This window comes from Anomaloglossus baeobatrachus, chromosome 1 (assembly GCF_048569485.1).
Source record: "Anomaloglossus baeobatrachus isolate aAnoBae1 chromosome 1, aAnoBae1.hap1, whole genome shotgun sequence".
NCBI lineage: Eukaryota > Metazoa > Chordata > Amphibia > Anura > Aromobatidae > Anomaloglossus > Anomaloglossus baeobatrachus.
The window spans coordinates 563,084,220-563,102,778 of NC_134353.1; the positions used below are offsets into that span (position 1 = coordinate 563,084,220).

Genomic DNA, 18,559 nt, shown 5'->3' on the forward strand with positions numbered 1-18,559 from the left:
GTTTTGATCCTGCAACCTCTCTGTTGTGACTGTCAGGAGACCTAGCAGAGACATTTCCAGGGATGCCACTGTTTCAGAGGTAAGAATGCATTGTTTTCCCTTTTGTTCTGCAGTTTGGTGCTATTAGAGGATTATTCCCATCCTCTCTGATAGTACTTGTGGAAACTAGCCTTTTGCAGTTTACGGCTAATTAAAATTTGCAGACATTTTTGATATATTAACACTTTATATATGTGCTCGTTGCCTGTGGGACTGACCACCACTGCTCTAGCTTGTAAGCTCTGCGCTACACCTAGCCAGGATTAGGAGGTAGCAGTGCATTCCAGCGATCCTTGCCAGCTTTAACCCCTTCACGACTTTTGATGTATATGTACGTCAAAAGTCGTGTCTGTACCTTTATACCTTTGATGCAGGCTTGCACACCGATCCCTCATCTTTCCATGCACATCGATCCCTCATCTTTCCATGCACATCGATCCCTCATCTTTCCATGCACATGAAGACTGATTTAATCAGCCGTCATGTGCCTCAAACAGCTGCAGGTGGATTGGAGATCCGCCCGCTGCGGTTGTTAACCTATTAAATCCCACTGTCAATCTTTGACAGCGGGATTTAACATGTGTTGATGCACTGCTCTGTGTAGCACAAGCAATCAGACAATCTCAGCTTCAAGTCCTCTAATGGGACTATTAAATATAATGGTTAAATAAATGGTTTTGTTCAAAAGTACAACTTGTCCCACAAAAAATAAGCCCTCATATGGCTATATTGACAGAAAAATAAAAATGTCTCTTGGCTCTTGGAAGAAAGGGAGGAAAAAACTAAAAACAAAAAAAAAAAAAGGAAAATTGCATGGGAGTAAAGTGGTAAAACAGTGCTTACCAACTCAATAGAAAAGAGCTTGTAAGAACATGTTCTTCTGCCTAGCAGTGATGGTTGGTCTCCTAAGCAATGATCTGTAAAGAATTGTCTTACTATTTCAAGAATGGCTGGAAATTTTTTTTAATGAGCAGTAAATGGTAACATTGCTTATATTTGATGGGAATAACTATTAGGCTAGTTTCACACTTGCGTTTTTTTCCTTCAGTCGCAATCCGCTGTTTTGGAAAACAGCGGAATCCGTTAACGGATTCCGCTGCTTTCCATAGACTTGTATGGACGATGCATTGCAACTGATGGTCCTGCGTTGCATCCGCCGGCCGACGCTGTGTTGCATCCACCGGGCGGAAAGAACGCAGCATGTAGAGTTTTTCTGCGCTTCCCTGAGCGTCAAAAAAAACGCAATGGGCTGGATTCCATCGGCGTGTGTCATTTTGATAATGGAAGCCTCTGGTGGCGGAATCCGTCATTTGACGGATTCCTGTGACGAGTCGTTTTCTTTATCGTTCCTTTGGGAGACCCAGACCATGGGTGTTTAGCTTCTGCCTCCGGAGGACACACAAAGTACTACACTTAAAAGTGTACCTCCTCCCTCTGAGCTTATACACCCCCTGGTAGCCAGTCCTAGGCAGTTTATTGCTTTGTGTCAGGAGGCATACATCCACACATGCATTCTCATCTGATTTGTTTGACTTTTGGAAAGAGTTTGAAGAAAAGCGGGTCCATGTCTGGACTCCCGGCATGTCCCTTCTCACCCCACTGTGTCGGCAGTGTTGTTAAGGTTGATTTACAAGGCTGCAGCCTTACATGCCGCGCTCCTTCACCATCCCTTCTGTGCTCTGGCTTGAAGTGGGAGCCAGCACGGTCTCCATGCCTGGCAGGAGTCCGGTCTCCATCCACAGCCCCTTGAGGATTCTGTTGGACCGGAGCACTCATCCCCAGGGACTTGGCCCTGCGTTTCAGCAGCTAAGTACCTGAGACGTTTATGTTGGGGGTCCCTGTGCTTTATTGTAAGGGGAGAGTATGCTGTATGTGATTGTTTTAACTTTTCCGGCGGGTTCTCTAGCTTTTGCCTGAGAACCGCGCCGATGGCGCCTGCTTGTCGGCTTCGCCGCTTAAATTTAGGCCCTGGCTTCGCCGGAGGCCTAGTTTCATTTTCCTGCCCTCGCATGTCACTCATGCAGAGGGACAGGTTCGGCTCCTCCCGGCGGCCGTTCTACACAGGGGAGGGACACTCCCCACTGCTGGGGCGTCCCTCCTTCCCTGCAGGTCTCTATAGCCTTCCAGTTCCCGCTCTTTTATAGGAACGCCCTCTTCTCAGGCAGAAATCACTCTGCTCTGGGACATCCTGCATTCTGCATCTCTGCTGAGGTGCTGCGACTGGGGGACCGGGCTTCGGGATCTGGAGGGCACACAACACCGCCCTCAGCGGTCTGGTAAGCCACAGCCGGTCTCCGGTTGTGGACCTCTGTATATTCTCCCTGGGGTTCATTCTCTGCAAAGCCCCCATTCCAGCAGCATGGTCTCTCAGGCTGCTGATGCACCTGTGATTGAACCCCCGGCCTGGGTAGAGTCCTTTTCTAGGTCCATATCCCAGTCATTTGCTGAGTCCATGGGGCTTTTGTCCAGGACTTTGATGAATATGCACCAGCCCCCCTCACAGGGTGCCTCTAATACTCTTGACAGAGGACTCCTATCCTCTGACCTCCGTCCATCGGAGCTCACGGAGGATTCATCATCTGATCCCAGACCCCGTCCTTCTAAGAGAAGGCGCAGGGTTTCCTCCCCCTCCCCATCCCACGGCTCTGTCTCAAGAGCTGACTCTCTAGATGAGGAGGATGCCCTCACTGGGGGCTCGGAGGCTATGTATCCCATCGAGTTCTCTGAGGGTGACTCAGATCTTAGTGATTTGATTGCTTCTATTAATTCTGTACTGGATCTCAATCCGCCAGTGTCAGAGGAGCAACCCTCTCTGGCAGAAAAACATCAGTTTACCTCGCCTAAGAGAGTGAAGAGTGTGTTCTTTAACCACTCCAGTTTTCAGACCGCTGTGACCAAACCCAGGGCCTGCCCTGACAAACGCTTTCCAAAGCGTGGTTCTGATGACCGGTTTCCATTTCCACCTGAGGTGGTCAAGGAGTGGTCTCACTCCCCAAAGGTGGACCCTCCGGTGTCTAGGCTATCAGCCCGGACCGTTGTGTTGGTGGCTGACGGCACCTCACTTAAGGATTCCACTGACCGTCAGATTGACCTTTTGGCCAAATCTGTGTATGAAGCTGCGGGGGCCGTGTTTTCCCCGACTTTTGCAGCAGTGTGGGCTCTCAAAGCCATCTCTGCTTCTCTAGAGGAGATGCATTCCCTCACCAAGGAATCTATGCCTGAGATGGTTACCTTAACTGCTCAGGCTTCAGCTTTTTCATCCTATGCCATGTCTGCCATGCTAGAGGCTGCTCACCGCACTGCGGTGGCTTCAGCTAATTCTCTTGTTATCCGCAGGATTTTGTGGCTTCGAGAGTGGAAGGCAGATGCTTCGTCCAAGAAGTTTCTTGCTGGGCTCCCTTTTGCTGGTTCACGGCTGTTTGGTGAACAGCTGGATGAAATCATTAAAGAAGCTACTGGCGGGAAGAGTACTTCCATGCCACAAACCAAGACCAGGAAACCCGCCCCGGGTAGGAATCAATCGAGGTTTCGTTCCTTTCGTTCCTCCAACTGGTCATCCTCTAAGCCTTCCGCCTCGTCCGCTAACTCAGCCAAGGATCAGAAATCCAACTGGCGCCCAAAAGCGCGTCCGCCGAAGACCGCAGGAGGTTCTGCCACTAAGGCAGCTTCCTCATGACTCTCGGCCCGCTCCAGCCACGTCCTTAGTCGGTGGCAGGCTCTCCCACTTTGGCGACGCTTGGTTAAAGCAAGTCTCCGATCAGTGGGTGAGAGACATCATAACTCACAGCTACAGGATAGAATTCTCTTCCAGCCCTCCAAACAGATTTTTTCTCTCAACTCCCCCCTGCTCCAAGGCCGCCGCCTTCTCGCAGGCCGTGGTGTCCTTGCAGGCAAACGGAGTGATTGTCCCAGTTCCCGCTCAGGAACGGTTCAGAGGTTTTTACTCAAATCTCTTCCTAGTTCCGAAAAAGGACGGTACCTTCCGGCCCATCCTGGATCTCAAGCTTCTCAACAAGCATGTCCGGGTGCGGCATTTTCGCATGGAGTCTCTGCGATCAGTCATTGCCTCTATGACCCAAGGGGAGTTCCTGGCGTCCATCGACATCAGAGATGCCTATCTACATGTGCCAATCGCAGTGTCACATCAGCGTTGGTTACGTTTTGCGATAGGAGAGGATCATTTCCAATTCGTGGCTCTCCCCTTCGGGTTAGCCACGGCCCCTCGGGTATTCACCAAGGTCATGGCGGCAGTGATTGCGGTCCTGCACCTCCAGGGGTTAGCAGTGCTTCCTTATCTGGACGACCTTCTGGTCAAGGGTACATCCAGCGCAGACTGTCAGCGGAGTGTTTCGCTCACTCTCGCCACCCTAGCCCAATTCGGGTGGATTGTCAATCTTCCCAAATCCACTCTGACTCCGACCCAGAGTCTCACGTACCTAGGGATGCAGTTCGAGACTTTGCCGGCACTTTGCCGGCACTTGTGAAGTTGCCCTTAGACAAACAGCTGTCACTCCGGTTGGCGGTGCGCTCTCTCCTGAGGCCCCGCCGTTATACCCTCAGGCGTCTAATGCAGGTGCTGGGTCAAATGGTGGCCTCCATGGAGGCGGTTCCCTTTGCCCAGTTCCATCTGCGTCCTCTGCAGCTGGACATTCTCCGCTGTTGGGACAAGCGGCCTTCCTCCTTACAGAGGTTAGTGGCTCTGTCGCCACGGACCAGGAGCTCTCTTCAGTGGTGGCTTCGACCCCTCTCCCTGTCCCAAGGGCACTCCTTCTTGACGCCTATCTGGCTGGGGAGCGGTACATCTCCACCACAGAGCACAGGGCACTTGGACTCCGTCCGAGTCAGCCCTTTCAATCAATGTGCTGGAAACCAGAGCTGTGCTTCTAGCTCTCCTAGCCTTTCACCACCTGTTGGCGGGCAGGCACATTCGAGTCCAGTCAGACACTGCGACAGCGGTTGCCTACATCAATCACCAAGGCGGGACACGCAGCTGCCTGGCAATGTTGGAGGTCCAACACATTCTTTAATGGGCAGAGGACTCCAAGTCCTCCATATCCGCAGTCCACATCCCTGGCGTAGAAAACTGGGAGGCAGATTATCTTAGCCGTCAATCCGTGGACGGTGGCGAGTGGTCCCTGCACCCGGCAGTGTTTCACTCAATCTGCCGCAAGTGGGGCACTCCGGACGTGGACCTGATGGCATCCCGTCATAACAACAAGGTTCCGGTTTACGTGGCTCGCTCCCACGATCCTCAGGCCTTCGCCGCGGACGCTCTGGTTCAAGACTGGTCCCAGTTTCGTCTGTCCTACGTGTTTTCCCCTCTAGCTCTCTTGCCCAGAGTCCTGCGCAAGATCAGAATGGAGGGCCGTCGAGTCATTCTCATTGCACCGGACTGGCCCAAGCGAGCTTGGTATCCGGACCTGCTCCAACTGTCCGTGGAGATGCCGTGGCATCTTCTGGACCGTCCAGACCTGCTCTCGCAAGGTCCGTTTTTCCGCCCGAATTCTGCGGCACTCAAATTGACGGCGTGGCTCTTGAGTCCTGGATTTTGACGGCTTCTGGTATTCCTCCTGAAGTCATCTCCACTATGACTCGGGCCCGTAAGTCTTCCTCCGTCAAGATCTACAGTTAGGTCCAGAAATATTTGGACAGTGACACAATTTTCGCGAGTTGGGCTCTGCATGCCACCACATTGGATTTGAAATGAAACCTCTATAACAGAATTCAAGTGCATATTGTAACGTTTAATTTGAAGGTTTGAACAAAAATATCTGATAGAAATTGTAGGAATTGTACACATTTCTTTACAAACACTCCACATTTTAGGAGGTCAAAAGTAATTGGACAAATAAACCAAACCCAAACAAAATATTTTTATTTTCAATATTTTGTTGCGAATCCTTTGGAGGCAATCACTGCCTTAAGTCTGGAACCCATGGACATCACCAAACGCTGGGTTTCCTCCTTCTTAATGCTTTGCCAGGCCTTTACAGCCGCAGCCTTCAAGTCTTGCTTGTTTGTGGGTCTTTCCGTCTTAAGTCTGGATTTGAGCAAGTGAAATGCTTGCTCAATTGGGTTAAGATCTGGTGATTGACTTGACCATTGCAGAATGTTCCACTTTTTTTCACTCATGAACTCCTGGGTAGCTTTGGCTGTATTCTTGGGGTCATTGTCCATCTGTACTATGAAGCGCCGTCCGATCAACTTTGCGGCATTTGGCTGAATCTGGGCTGAAAGTATATCCCGGTACACTTCAGAATTCATCCGGCTACTCTTGTCTGCTGTTATGTCATCAATAAACACAAGTGACCCAGTGCCATTGAAAGCCATGCATGCCCATGCCATCACGTTGCCTCCACCATGTTTTACAGAGGATGTGGTGTGCCTTGGATCATGTGCCGTTCCCTTTCTTCTCCAAACTTTTTTCTTCCCATCATTCTGGTACAGGTTGATCTTTGTCTCATCTGTCCATAGAATACTTTTCCAGAACTGAGCTGGCTTCATGAGGTGTTTTTCAGCAAATTTAACTCTGGCCTGTCTATTTTTGGAATTGATGAATGGTTTGCATCTAGATGTGAACCCTTTGTATTTACTTTCATGGAGTCTTCTCTTTACTGTTGACTTAGAGACAGATACACCTACTTCACTGAGAGTGTTCTGGACTTCAGTTGATGTTGTGAACGGGTTCTTCTTCACCAAAGAAAGTATGCGGCGATCATCCACCACTGTTGTCATCCGTGGACGCCCAGGCCTTTTTGAGTTCCCAAGCTCACCAGTCAATTCCTTTTTTCTCAGAATGTACCCGACTGTTGATTTTGCTACTCCAAGCATGTCTGCTATCTCTCTGATGGATTTTTTCTTTTTTTTCAGCCTCAGGATGTTCTGCTTCAGATCAATTGAGAGTTCCTTAGACCGCATGTTGTATTGTCACAGCATCAGCTTCCAAATGCAAAACCACACACCTGTAATCAACCCCAGACCTTTTAACTACTTCATTGATTACAGGTTAACGAGGGAGACGCCTTCAGAGTTAATTGCAGCCCTTAGAGTCCCTTGTCCAATTACTTTTGGTCCCTTTAAAAAGAGGAGGCTATGCATTACAGAGCTATGATTCCTAAACCCTTTCTCCGATTTGGATGTGAAAACTCTCCTATTGCAGCTGGGAGTTTGCACTTTCAGCCCATATTATATATATAATTGTATTTCTGAACATGTTTTTGTAAACAGCTAAAATAACAAAACTTGTGTCACTGTCCAAATATTTCTGGCCCTGACTGTATCACAGGACTTGGAAAATTTTCCTGTCCTGGTGTCGCTCTTCCGGCCATTCTCCTTGGCCATTCTCGTTGCTGACCCTTCTGTCTTTTTTACAGTCCGGTCTGCAGCTAGGACTGTCCCTCAACTCTCTCAAGGGACAAGTCTCAGCTCTATCAGTGCTGTTCCAGCGGCGTCTCGCCCGGCTGGCTCAGGTCCGCACCTTCATGCAAGGTGCGTCTCACATCATTCCGCCTTATCGGCGGCCCTTGGATCCCTGGGACCTTAACTTGGTCCTCACGGTATTGCAGAAACCCCCTTTCGAGCCCCTTAGGGAGGTTTCTTTGTATCGTCTTTCTCAAAAGGTGGCCTTTCTAGTTGCCATAACTTCTCTCAGGAGAGTCTCTGATTTGGCTGCGCTCTCCTCGGAGTCACCTTTTTTTGTTTTTTCACCAAGACAAGGTAGTTCTCCGTCCGACCCCGGACTTTCTTCCTAAGGTGGTCTCTCCCTTCCACCTTAACCAGGATATTTCCTTGCCTTCCTTCTGTCCGGCCCCTGTCCATCGCTTTGAGAAAGCGCTGCATACTCTAGATCTGGTGCGTGCTCTCCGGATCTATGTGTCTCGCACCGCTGCGCTTAGGCGGTGCACCTCTCTTTTTGTGCTAACCACAGGGCGGCGCAAGGGTCTCTCTGCTTCTAAGCCGACCTTGGCCCGTTGGATTAGATCGACCATTTCGGACGCCTACCAGAGTGCTCAGGTGCCTCCCCCGCCAGGGATCAAAGCACACTCGACCAGAGCTGTCGGTGCCTCTTGGGCTTTTAGGCACCAGGCTACGGCTCAACAAGTCTGTCAGGCTGCCACTTGGGCTAGCCTGCATACCTTTTCGAAGCACTACCAAGTGCATGCTCATGCTTCGGCAGATGCGAGCTTGGGCAGACGCATCCTTCAGGCGGCTGTCGCCCACTTGTGAAGTTAGGCTCCGCCTACTTCTTAGTTTTTTCTGTTTATTCCCACCCAGGGACAGCTTTGGAACGTCTTATGGTCTGGGTCTCCCAAAGGAACGATAAAGAAAAAGAGAATTTTGTTACTTACCGTAAATTCTTTTTCTTATAGTTCCGTATTGGGAGACCCAGCTCCCTCCCTGTTGCCTGTTGGCAATTTTCTTGTTCCGTGTGTTATCACCGGCTGTTGTCGTGGACAGAGTCTCCGGTTGTTCCGGTTCTTACTCGGTTCTACTTGTGGGTGGCTATTCTCCTTCAGCTTTTGCACTAAACTGGCTAGGACTGGCTACCAGGGGGTGTATAAGCTCAGAGGGAGGAGCTACACTTTTAAGTGTAGTACTTTGTGTGTCCTCCGGAGGCAGAAGCTAAACACCCATGGTCTGGGTCACCCAATACGGAACTATAAGAAAAAGAATTTACGGTAAGTAACAAAATTCTCTTTTTTACACAACTGCGCATGCTCAGTTGAGTAATTGTTGAAAATAAAAGCTATAACGGATTCCGTTGTTTTGCAGTATCCGTTGCATCAGTTGTGCCATTATATGTAATGCATCCGTTACATCCGTCACGCAACGCAATGCGACGGATGCTGCACAACGCAAGTGTGAAACTAGTCTTAAAGGGAACCTGTCAGCAGATTTGGGCCTATAACCTGCGCCCACCACCAATGGGCTCTTATATACAGCATTCTAACATGCTGTATATAAGAGCCCTGGCCGCTGTGTAAAACGTAAAAATCACTTTATAATACTTAAACGGTCGCCTCGCTGGAGTTGGGTCATATGTGCATCTCCGTTCTCTGGTGCTGACACCTCCTCTTTCGGCCATCTTTGTCGTCCTTTTTCTGAAGCGGGGGTGCATGACGCGTCTTTCCCTTTTAAAGATGAGTGTGTCCAGTAGTGGACAAGTCCTTTTAAAGAAGTACTTCGGGGAGAACTCATACACTATAAAGTTGAGATGCCTAGTACATTTCTATTATCTTTAGAACACTTGTACTTCAGTTATATAGTAACTGCTCCTCACTTCTCACTTCTGTATCTGACGTTACGTTACACATCATTGTGCAGCTCTGTGCTGTATCAGTCAGCCTCATATAATAGCTGCTTTCACAGCTCAAGAAGAGTGGGCGTGACATCCTAGACGCTCTGTGCTGTGAACATCTCAGTCTCCTGATGCTTCCACAATCTGAGAAGAGGGGGCGTGACGTCCTAGAAGCTCTGTGCTGTGAGTATCTCAGTCTCCTCATGCTTCCACATTCTGAGAAGAGGGGGCGTGACATCTTAGACGCTCTGTGCCATGAGTATCTCAGTCTCCTGATGCTTCCGCATTCTGAGAAGAGGGGGCGTGACATCCTAGACGCTCTGTGCTGTGAGTATCTCAGTCTCCTGATGCTTCCGCATTCTGAGAAGAGGGGGCGTGACATCCTAGACGCTCTGCTCTGTGCTGTGAGTATCTCAGTCTCCTGATGCTTCCGCATTCTGAGAAGAGGGGGCGTGACATCCTAGACGCTCTGTGCTGTGAGTATCTCAGTCTCCTGATGCTTCCGCATTCTGAGAAGAGGGGGCGTGACATCCTAGACGCTCTGTGCTGTGAGTATCTCAGTCTCCTGATGCTTCCGCATTCTGAGAAGAGGGGGCGTGACATCCTAGACGCTCTGTGCCGTGAGTATCTCAGTCTCCTGATGCTTCCGCATTCTGAGAAGAGGGGGCGTGACATCCTAGACGCTCTGTGCCATGAGTATCTCAGTCTCCTGATGCTTCCGCATTCTGAGAAGAGGGGGCGTGACATCCTAGACGCTCTGTGCCGTGAGTATCTCAGTCTCCTGATGCTTCCGCATTCTGAGAAGAGGGGGCGTGACATCCTAGACGCTCTGTGCCATGAGTATCTCAGTCTCCTGATGCTTCCGCATTCTGAGAAGAGGGGGCGTGACATCCTAGACGCTCTGTGCTGTGAGTATCTCAGTCTCCTGATTCTTCTTTACAGAGAACAGAAGGTGTGGCCACACCCTTCTCAGACTGCGGAAGCAATAGGAGACTGATTCTCACAGCACGGAGCTTCTGGGACGCCATTTCCCACCTCTTAAACTGCGAAAGTATCAGGAGACTGATAGATACTCACAGCACAGAGTTTTTGGGACATCATGCTCCCACTTCTAAGATTGCGGAAGCATCCGGAGACTGACAGATGCTCACAGCACGGAGCTTCTAGGACGTCACGCCCCCTCTTCTCAGAATGAGGAATCATCAGAAGTCTGATACAGCACAGAGCTGCACATCGATGTGTGACGTAACGTCCCATACGAGAGGAGTGAGGAGCAGCTAGTGTATAATTCAATTACAAGCACAGTGGAACCTTGGATTAAGAGTAACTTGGTTTGAGAGTGTTTTGTAAGACAAGCAAAGCTTTTTAAAAATGTGTAACTTAGTTTAAGAGCAATGATTTGCAATAAGAGCAAATACTCACTGTGCACACTTCTGGTTTCATCCTTTTACCGCACTCTGACCCACTCTGGAGGTAACTTTCTGTCTATATGTACTGTATACTGTATACAGTATACCATTGTACAGTACAGTATATACTATATAGCATGTCTATCAATTTGCATTTGTGAATACAGTATTACTTTCTTATTGATAACCAGTGCAGCACATTGCATTTATTGTACATCCCGCACACAAACAATTCTATTGTAAGCTAATGTGCAGTTTAATTTGTTTTATATGTTTTTACTCTACTGTACATTATTTTATATTAGTATATTGTAATAATTATATATGATTACAGTACATTATTTTGTATTACTGTAATACGTTTGTATAAATACAGTAACTATTGTTGGGTTGTGGAACGAATTGTCTGTGTTTCAATTATTTCCTATTGGAAAATTCGCTTTGATATGAGAGTAACCTGGTTTAAGAGCACACTCCCGAATTATTCTCGTAATCCAAAGTTCCACTGTAATCTAAAGATAATAGAAGTGCCCTAAGCATCTCAGCTTCACAGTATATTAGTGCAGGGACAGTATGAAAATTCTTTATCTCCCCAGAGTACCCCTTTAAGGTTATTTCATATATTTTGCATACAGGTCTCCCTCCATGCCGCTCTGAACTGTATTTTCCCGTAGCGTCTTGCTAACATGTGTAATGTAATGTGCTGCTTATTGTATACATCAGATTGATGAGCGCTGTAGAGATTTCTTCTGTTCTAGGAGGGAAGCTGCACCATTAGTAGAGGTTAGGATTCCCGTCTTTCGATGGCACTACTTATGACATGACGATATTGATTTAAATGTCCTACCGTGATCAGCTCAAGAGCTCTGCAAATATGTTTTCCTCCCAATAACGGGCACTAGATTGGCATTCACTTTGAGAATGTTTCTGTAAAACTCTCTGCGCTGGAGCTGGCATGTAACGGCGAAAAGCTTTTTATGGGATCGGAGAGGTTTGTAATCCCAGTAAACAATAATCAAGATGAAATCTGGCTATTGGTTACTGTTCCGTTTGCACTTAAATGTCTGGCACCTTTTTGTCTTTACCCCCCCCAAAGTGTGCCATCAACTGCAATCTCTGTCCATTAGGCCCTATTGTTAAATCATGAAATTAAGGGAGGAGGCTTATTAAAACAAAAATGACTCCAATAGAATGGCTGTAATCATATACTCAATGACTCAGGAGATCCATAACTGGATAATAATAGCAAGTTACATCTGATGACTCCAGATGGCAGAACATAAAATAAAGAGCAGCAATAACTAGAATCTCCGAAGGCCCTGGTTAATAATCCTATTGATTCCCCTTGTGATTGTTGCAGGAGCCTGCAGCCGCGGCTGAACCACAACTTGATCTTGGAATCTTTCACAATTTAACATGAGCTGAAAGAAGCCGGATTTTGTGATCTTTATACCCCAGCCAATGCTCTATTGCTTCCCCCCATTTATATACGTAGCCGTTCACACTGGAAAGGGGATATATATCGGCACGGCGCACATGTAGTCATTGCTTCTTGTTGCACCCGGACTACGGAGCCAGCCAAAAGGCCCATGGGGAGAATATCATTATGGAACACTAGGATTTTATGTACAATGTCTTTAATGATGCAAGTTCTTAGCAGTTTGGAATTCATTTCTGGAAGCCTCCTCTTTAGTTATTATTTTGGCTGTATGACATAGGACATGTAGAGGTAACAGAGCGATTCATTGTTTAATGTGCGCAGATGTACAGAGACACTCCCTAAATATATTTGCTCTATTCAGTGAAGATTTTTTGCCTCTAGTAACCTAAATTCTTTACTTTGTAATAGCAAATATTCAGCTATGCCATTTTTAGGTACAAAAATCATTGCGGAATATTATTTTTTAATTAGATTTATTTTGATCAATGCTTAGTTTTCCCCCTGCACAGACGTAGATATAAAACACGTCATGCTGCCTGCCTGGAGCAACCTTTAGAGAACATAGAATCTCTGTGGATATGGAATGAAATTCTACAGTATGGCATAAGCTCTTGGGCTTGCTCTAGTGGTAACTTCAGATTACTATCATGTTCTAAAGGGATTCTGTTAGCAGGTTATTGCTATGTAAGCTGAAGACCGCATGCTGCAAGGGTTAACACAGAGAATTCAGGGATGCCTGTCTTGTCCTGGTCCAATCTGTTGTTTAACCAGCAGGACACAAGCGGGACTCATCATTGCTTTGACTATAGTGTCAGGAGCATGGCAATCCGTCATGCCCTCTCCTGTGATTGACATCTCACTGTCAATGTAGAATCTCTGGTAAAGGGATAGCTTTCTCAGCTCTGCTATATGACTAAATCTAAACATTCTGATTGTGTCAGAATGGCTGCACCCAGTAATCTAAGGGAGACATCATTGGATTCAGATTCTCTTTGTCTACATCATGCTGCTTACAGATAAGGAAGAAAAAACCTGCTGACAGATTCCCTTTAAACCTTTAAAGAGATTTATTAAATAAATCTGTCACCAGATTTTTCCTACCCCATCTGAGAGAAGCTGTGAGAATTAAAATATTTTAATTCTCACAACATTTGCTTTTTTCTATTGGATTTGGTGAGTCTTAGATTGGTCATTATACAAGTCTCTCTTTGTGCTTTATATTTCTACCCAATCTGAGAGAAACATAGTGTAGAGATAGTGACCCTGATTCCAGTGATGTGTCACTTACTGATCTGTTTGCTGTCATTTTCATAAAATCAATGCTTTCTCTGCTGCAGGTCTAGCAGTTATACAGCGGTCACGAATATGCTGGACTACCTGCAGCACACCAAGTAGTCCTCTAATGATAATCTACTGCTGATTAAACTGGTTTTATGAAAACTACATTAAACAGCTCAGTAAGTAACACATCGCTGGACTCAGTATCTCTGCCCCTATGTTATGCTGCTCTCGGATTAGGTGGCAAAAACTTAGTGACAGATTTTCTTTAAAAAAATAAAATCAGCAGCAAATGTAATAAAAAAACAAATGTAGTGTAAAACAAGATAAAGCGACTTCCACCTCTTCCTGAGGTAGCACTGGTGCTTTATTAGTCCTCATAGTTTTTACTTAGAAGCAGCTGGCACATTACCACTGCAGCCAATCACTGGTTGTGACAGTAGCGTAACAAATTTATTTACGTTAGTTCTCAGCATAGATGTATGGCAGCTAACTGCTAAGGGCATTGCTTGGCTTTAAAGGGAGCATGTCACCTACTTACCTGTGGGACGGTCCTGTCCAATGGGTGTCGCTGGCCTCGGTCTGGCGCCTCCTATCTTCTTATGATCGCCGTCCCCCTTTTTGTTTCAGGTGAATGACGCATCCTACGACATCCATACAGTGTCCCTCCATTGTTCTCCTGCACATGTGCACTTGTGTCTGCCCTCCTGCGGGCAGAGCAAATTAACGTAATGCACAGGCGCTGGGAAAGGTCAAAGAACGCAAGCGCACTACAATACTTTGATCTGCCCTTAGCAGGGCAGAAAGAAATGCGTGTGCGCATGGGTGCAATGGAGGACACTGGATGACGTAGGACACATCCACATAGAGCAAGGAAAGAGGACAGCCATCACAACAAGATGGGAGATGCCGGTTCAGGACCAGCAGATAAGAAGGTGGCGGGTTCCCTTTAATTACATACAAACAGCCAGCATGTGACCACCGCAGCCAATCACTGGCTGTGACAGTCACATGACAAACGTTTACTGATTTTACTGCTCAGCACAAAAGTATGGCAAATTACTGCTGGGGGAAGAGTTGAATGGGATTTGTTTTTTGTGCATTTTTGTTGTTTATTTTTTTGCCTCCTTCCTAGGCATACATACATGATAATGTTGCCTCATATCTGTGCTTTTCATCTTCCTTTGTATACATGTGCGTGCTCTTCTATAGATGACATAGATTGTACATTTATGTATCAGTTGGACCCACATCATCACATTTCTAAATGGTTATTACTCAGAAATAGGGCGAGTGCCCAGTGTCAGGCAAATAGTGTGGAAGGTAATGGTAAGCGATCAGTGTGCACACGGTTTACATTAATACGTGTATGTCTAGTGCTCCTTAGGTGCAGTGAAGCTGGAGGTCGGAAGAATAAAAGCGGGACCATTCCATTCTGAAAGAAGGACTTCACAAGGCAGTCATGTGAGCATTAGTGAGAACATGGTAAATGACCCTGAGGTCTCCACGTCATATGCCAAGTAGCTGAATGCAGGCTCGTGTTCTCTGTGAGCCACCATTTAGGTCGAGGGGCGGCACAAGTCAAGTAAAATGTCTGCTCTCATGACTTATGAGACCCTACAACCATGTGCATTTGTGCTTGTGATTACTATTAACCCCATATTGGCCACCAATACAACTTAAAACTGACCCGAGATATATGTGAATAGGTGAAAATACAGCAGCTGTCGGCAGTATACTATAGCCGACACCCTGCTGCATCAGTCAGAATTGGTGTTGGCACCAAGCATGGCCGGATAACACCTTAGATGCTGCTTTCAATGGTAACTACGGCATCTACATGGTAAACAGAGTAGGAAGAAAAGAACAAAAAGAACGATCAAACGTCCATAAGGTGAAAAAAGATTTTTTATTGATCAGTGTAAAGGTGGACACACAGATAAAAATACCATTAAAACACCAAAAAAGGAACAACCGGCAGTAAGAATATTCACAGGATTTAGTAAATGCCAGACTTGAAAAAGCACCAGAAGGTCACAATGGTAAGAAGTGCATAATTATGCCTATAGATTCATAAAGTGCATAGCCACATATGTTTATTAGTAATACTGCATTATATACCCATATCAAATCATTAATGCTGTCCAAACCGTATATATTGCATAATGCGCAATCAAATCAGTCATGGGTATGATGCTGCACTATAGAGCTACATTACATCAGTGCAATCAAATATAATGCTGCACTGTAAGACTTATGTCACATCAGTATAGTTGATGTAATGCTGCTCCACAGGGCAATCTCATAGGACTATGCCACAAAGCTATATTTGAGTGTATATTGCACTATAAGACTATACCACAGACATTGGTGCAGTCAAGAGAGGCAGAGATCACATGACATTATATCAAAATACACATGCAATCCGCTGCATAGGAGGCAGAGGTTCACCGTAAAGTGAGGATAGGGTGATAAGCCCCATAGAGTGATTTCACCTATAATAACCGCGGACATGGCATTGATTATAGAAGCGGCGATGAAGCTTACCACATGTGCAGCAGGATAGGATGTGACCTGGCCGGAAGATCCGCCTACCCGACGGCCGTTTCGGCTACCGCCTTCGTCAGGGGGGGTGGAGCTATGCTGTCAGGCCAGTTCTAATAAAGGGGGCATGCACCAATCCCAATCTGCCATCACTTACGTGACGCATGCGTTGCCGCGGCAACCCGCGACGCCAGCCGAACATCGCGTCAAGAGCCGGTGACGTCAGATCACATCATGTGATCCGACGAAACCCGCCCCTATAGACACAATAGTTCGGGAGACGCCGCGTGCAGAGAGGCACGCATGCGTACAAGTGATGTGCATGGAGATGGATGATAATGCGGTAGTAAAATACTGATGAAAGACTCTCATAAATTCTCAATCTATACATGGCATAACACCATATATCATAAGTTGCAGCCTAGATTTGCTTACAAAACTTAGGAAAGCGATTCGAGGTATACAACCAACAACATATTATTTTGAAAAAACCTATATACATACACATCAGAAACTGTGAGGCCCTAATAATATTGAAGATATACATAACGCGATAATGGATAGAAATGTGGTTACAAAGGGAGAGACTCGTATGCCTATAAACACATGTACCACTTATGTACAACCACAGATTTCACATTTGTAAGTATACACGGTCATAGTGACAAGTAGATACTGTGAGGAGAGGGCAGGGAGGGAAAAGGGGGACGGAAAGGAAGGGGAAGGTGGGGGGAGGGGGGGGGGGAAGGGGGGGTAAAGGGAGGTATTGATATGATCAAGAAATCTCAATTCTATATATATATATATATATATATATACATATACATATATATATACATACATATACATACATATATATGTACACACTCTTTTACATATACATAACATAGGAAGGGCAGGAGAAGGAAGGGGCTGCATGGGCATATATGCTAATGACACATAGTGCCATTTATATAGTATGTAATTGTACTCAAATTGGATTAAGCCACGGATGGGCAAAAGTATATTACTAATAATATCAATTGCTATAGTATATAGCTATCTAATAGCTGCCCATACAATCCCTAAACTCACCACTGCCCGAATCCATGACGTCAGCACAGGAGGATAATAATTGTACAAATTGGCCTTCTTTTGATATTCTATCTGCTTATTTTTCCTTATTATATCAAGAATTTTTTGTGATCCATTTGTACAATTATTATCCTCCTGTGCTGACGTCATGGATTCGGGCAGTGGTGAGTTTAGGGATTGTATGGGCAGCTATTAGATAGCTATATACTATAGCAATTGATATTATTAGTAATATACTTTTGCCCATCCGTGGCTTAATCCAATTTGAGTACAATTACATACTATATAAATGGCACTATGTGTCATTAGCATATATGCCCATGCAGCCCCTTCCTTCTCCTGCCCTTCCTATGTTATGTATATGTAAAAGAGTGTGTACATATATATGTATGTATATGTATGTATATATATATGTATATGTATATATATATATATATATATATATAGAATTGAGATTTCTTGATCATATCAATACCTCCCTTTACCCCCCCTTTCCCCCCCCCCCTCCCCCCACCTTCCCCTTCCTTTCCGTCCCCCTTTTCCCTCCCTGCCCTCTCCTCACAGTATCTACTTGTCACTATGACCGTGTATACTTACAAATGTGAAATCTGTGGTTGTACATAAGTGGTACATGTGTTTATAGGCATACGAGTCTCTCCCTTTGTAACCACATTTCTATCCATTATCGCGTTATGTATATCTTCAATATTATTAGGGCCTCACAGTTTCTGATGTGTATGTATATAGGTTTTTTCAAAATAATATGTTGTTGGTTGTATACCTCGAATCGCTTTCCTAAGTTTTGTAAGCAAATCTAGGCTGCAACTTATGATATATGGTGTTATGCCATGTATAGATTGAGAATTTATGAGAGTCTTTCATCAGTATTTTACTACCGCATTATCATCCATCTCCATGCACATCACTTGTACGCATGCGTGCCTCTCTGCACGCGGCGTCTCCCGAACTATTGTGTCTATAGGGGCGGGTTTCGTCGGATCACATGATGTGATCTGACGTCACCGGCTCTTGACGCGATGTTCGGCTGGCGTCGCGGGTTGCCGCGGCAACGCATGCGTCACGTAAGTGATGGCAGATTGGGATTGGTGCATGCCCCCTTTATTAGAACTGGCCTGACAGCATAGCTCCACCCCCCCTGACGAAGGCGGTAGCCGAAACGGCCGTCGGGTAGGCGGATCTTCCGGCCAGGTCACATCCTATCCTGCTGCACATGTGGTAAGCTTCATCGCCGCTTCTATAATCAATGCCATGTCCGCGGTTATTATAGGTGAAATCACTCTATGGGGCTTATCACCCTATCCTCACTTTACGGTGAACCTCTGCCTCCTATGCAGCGGATTGCATGTGTATTTTGATATAATGTCATGTGATCTCTACCTCTCTTGACTGCACCAATGTCTGTGGTATAGTCTTATAGTGCAATATACACTCAAATATAGCTTTGTGGCATAGTCC

At 46.2% G+C, this 18,559-nt stretch overlaps 1 protein-coding gene across 5 annotated transcripts in view; it reads left to right on the top strand.

Moving 5' to 3' along the window:
* MPDZ (multiple PDZ domain crumbs cell polarity complex component) overlaps positions 1–18,559 on the top strand; it is a 268,414-nt gene that overhangs the window by 204,924 nt on the left and 44,931 nt on the right. For 3 of the 5 annotated variants that reach the window (XM_075316964.1, XM_075316991.1, XM_075316983.1), the window contains one exon: positions 14,843–14,950. In XM_075316964.1, coding sequence (XP_075173079.1) covers positions 14,843–14,950 — 108 coding nt within the window. The remainder of the gene's footprint in view (positions 1–14,842; positions 14,951–18,559) is intronic. The other 2 variants (XM_075316973.1, XM_075317001.1) reach the window with 1 other exon arrangement.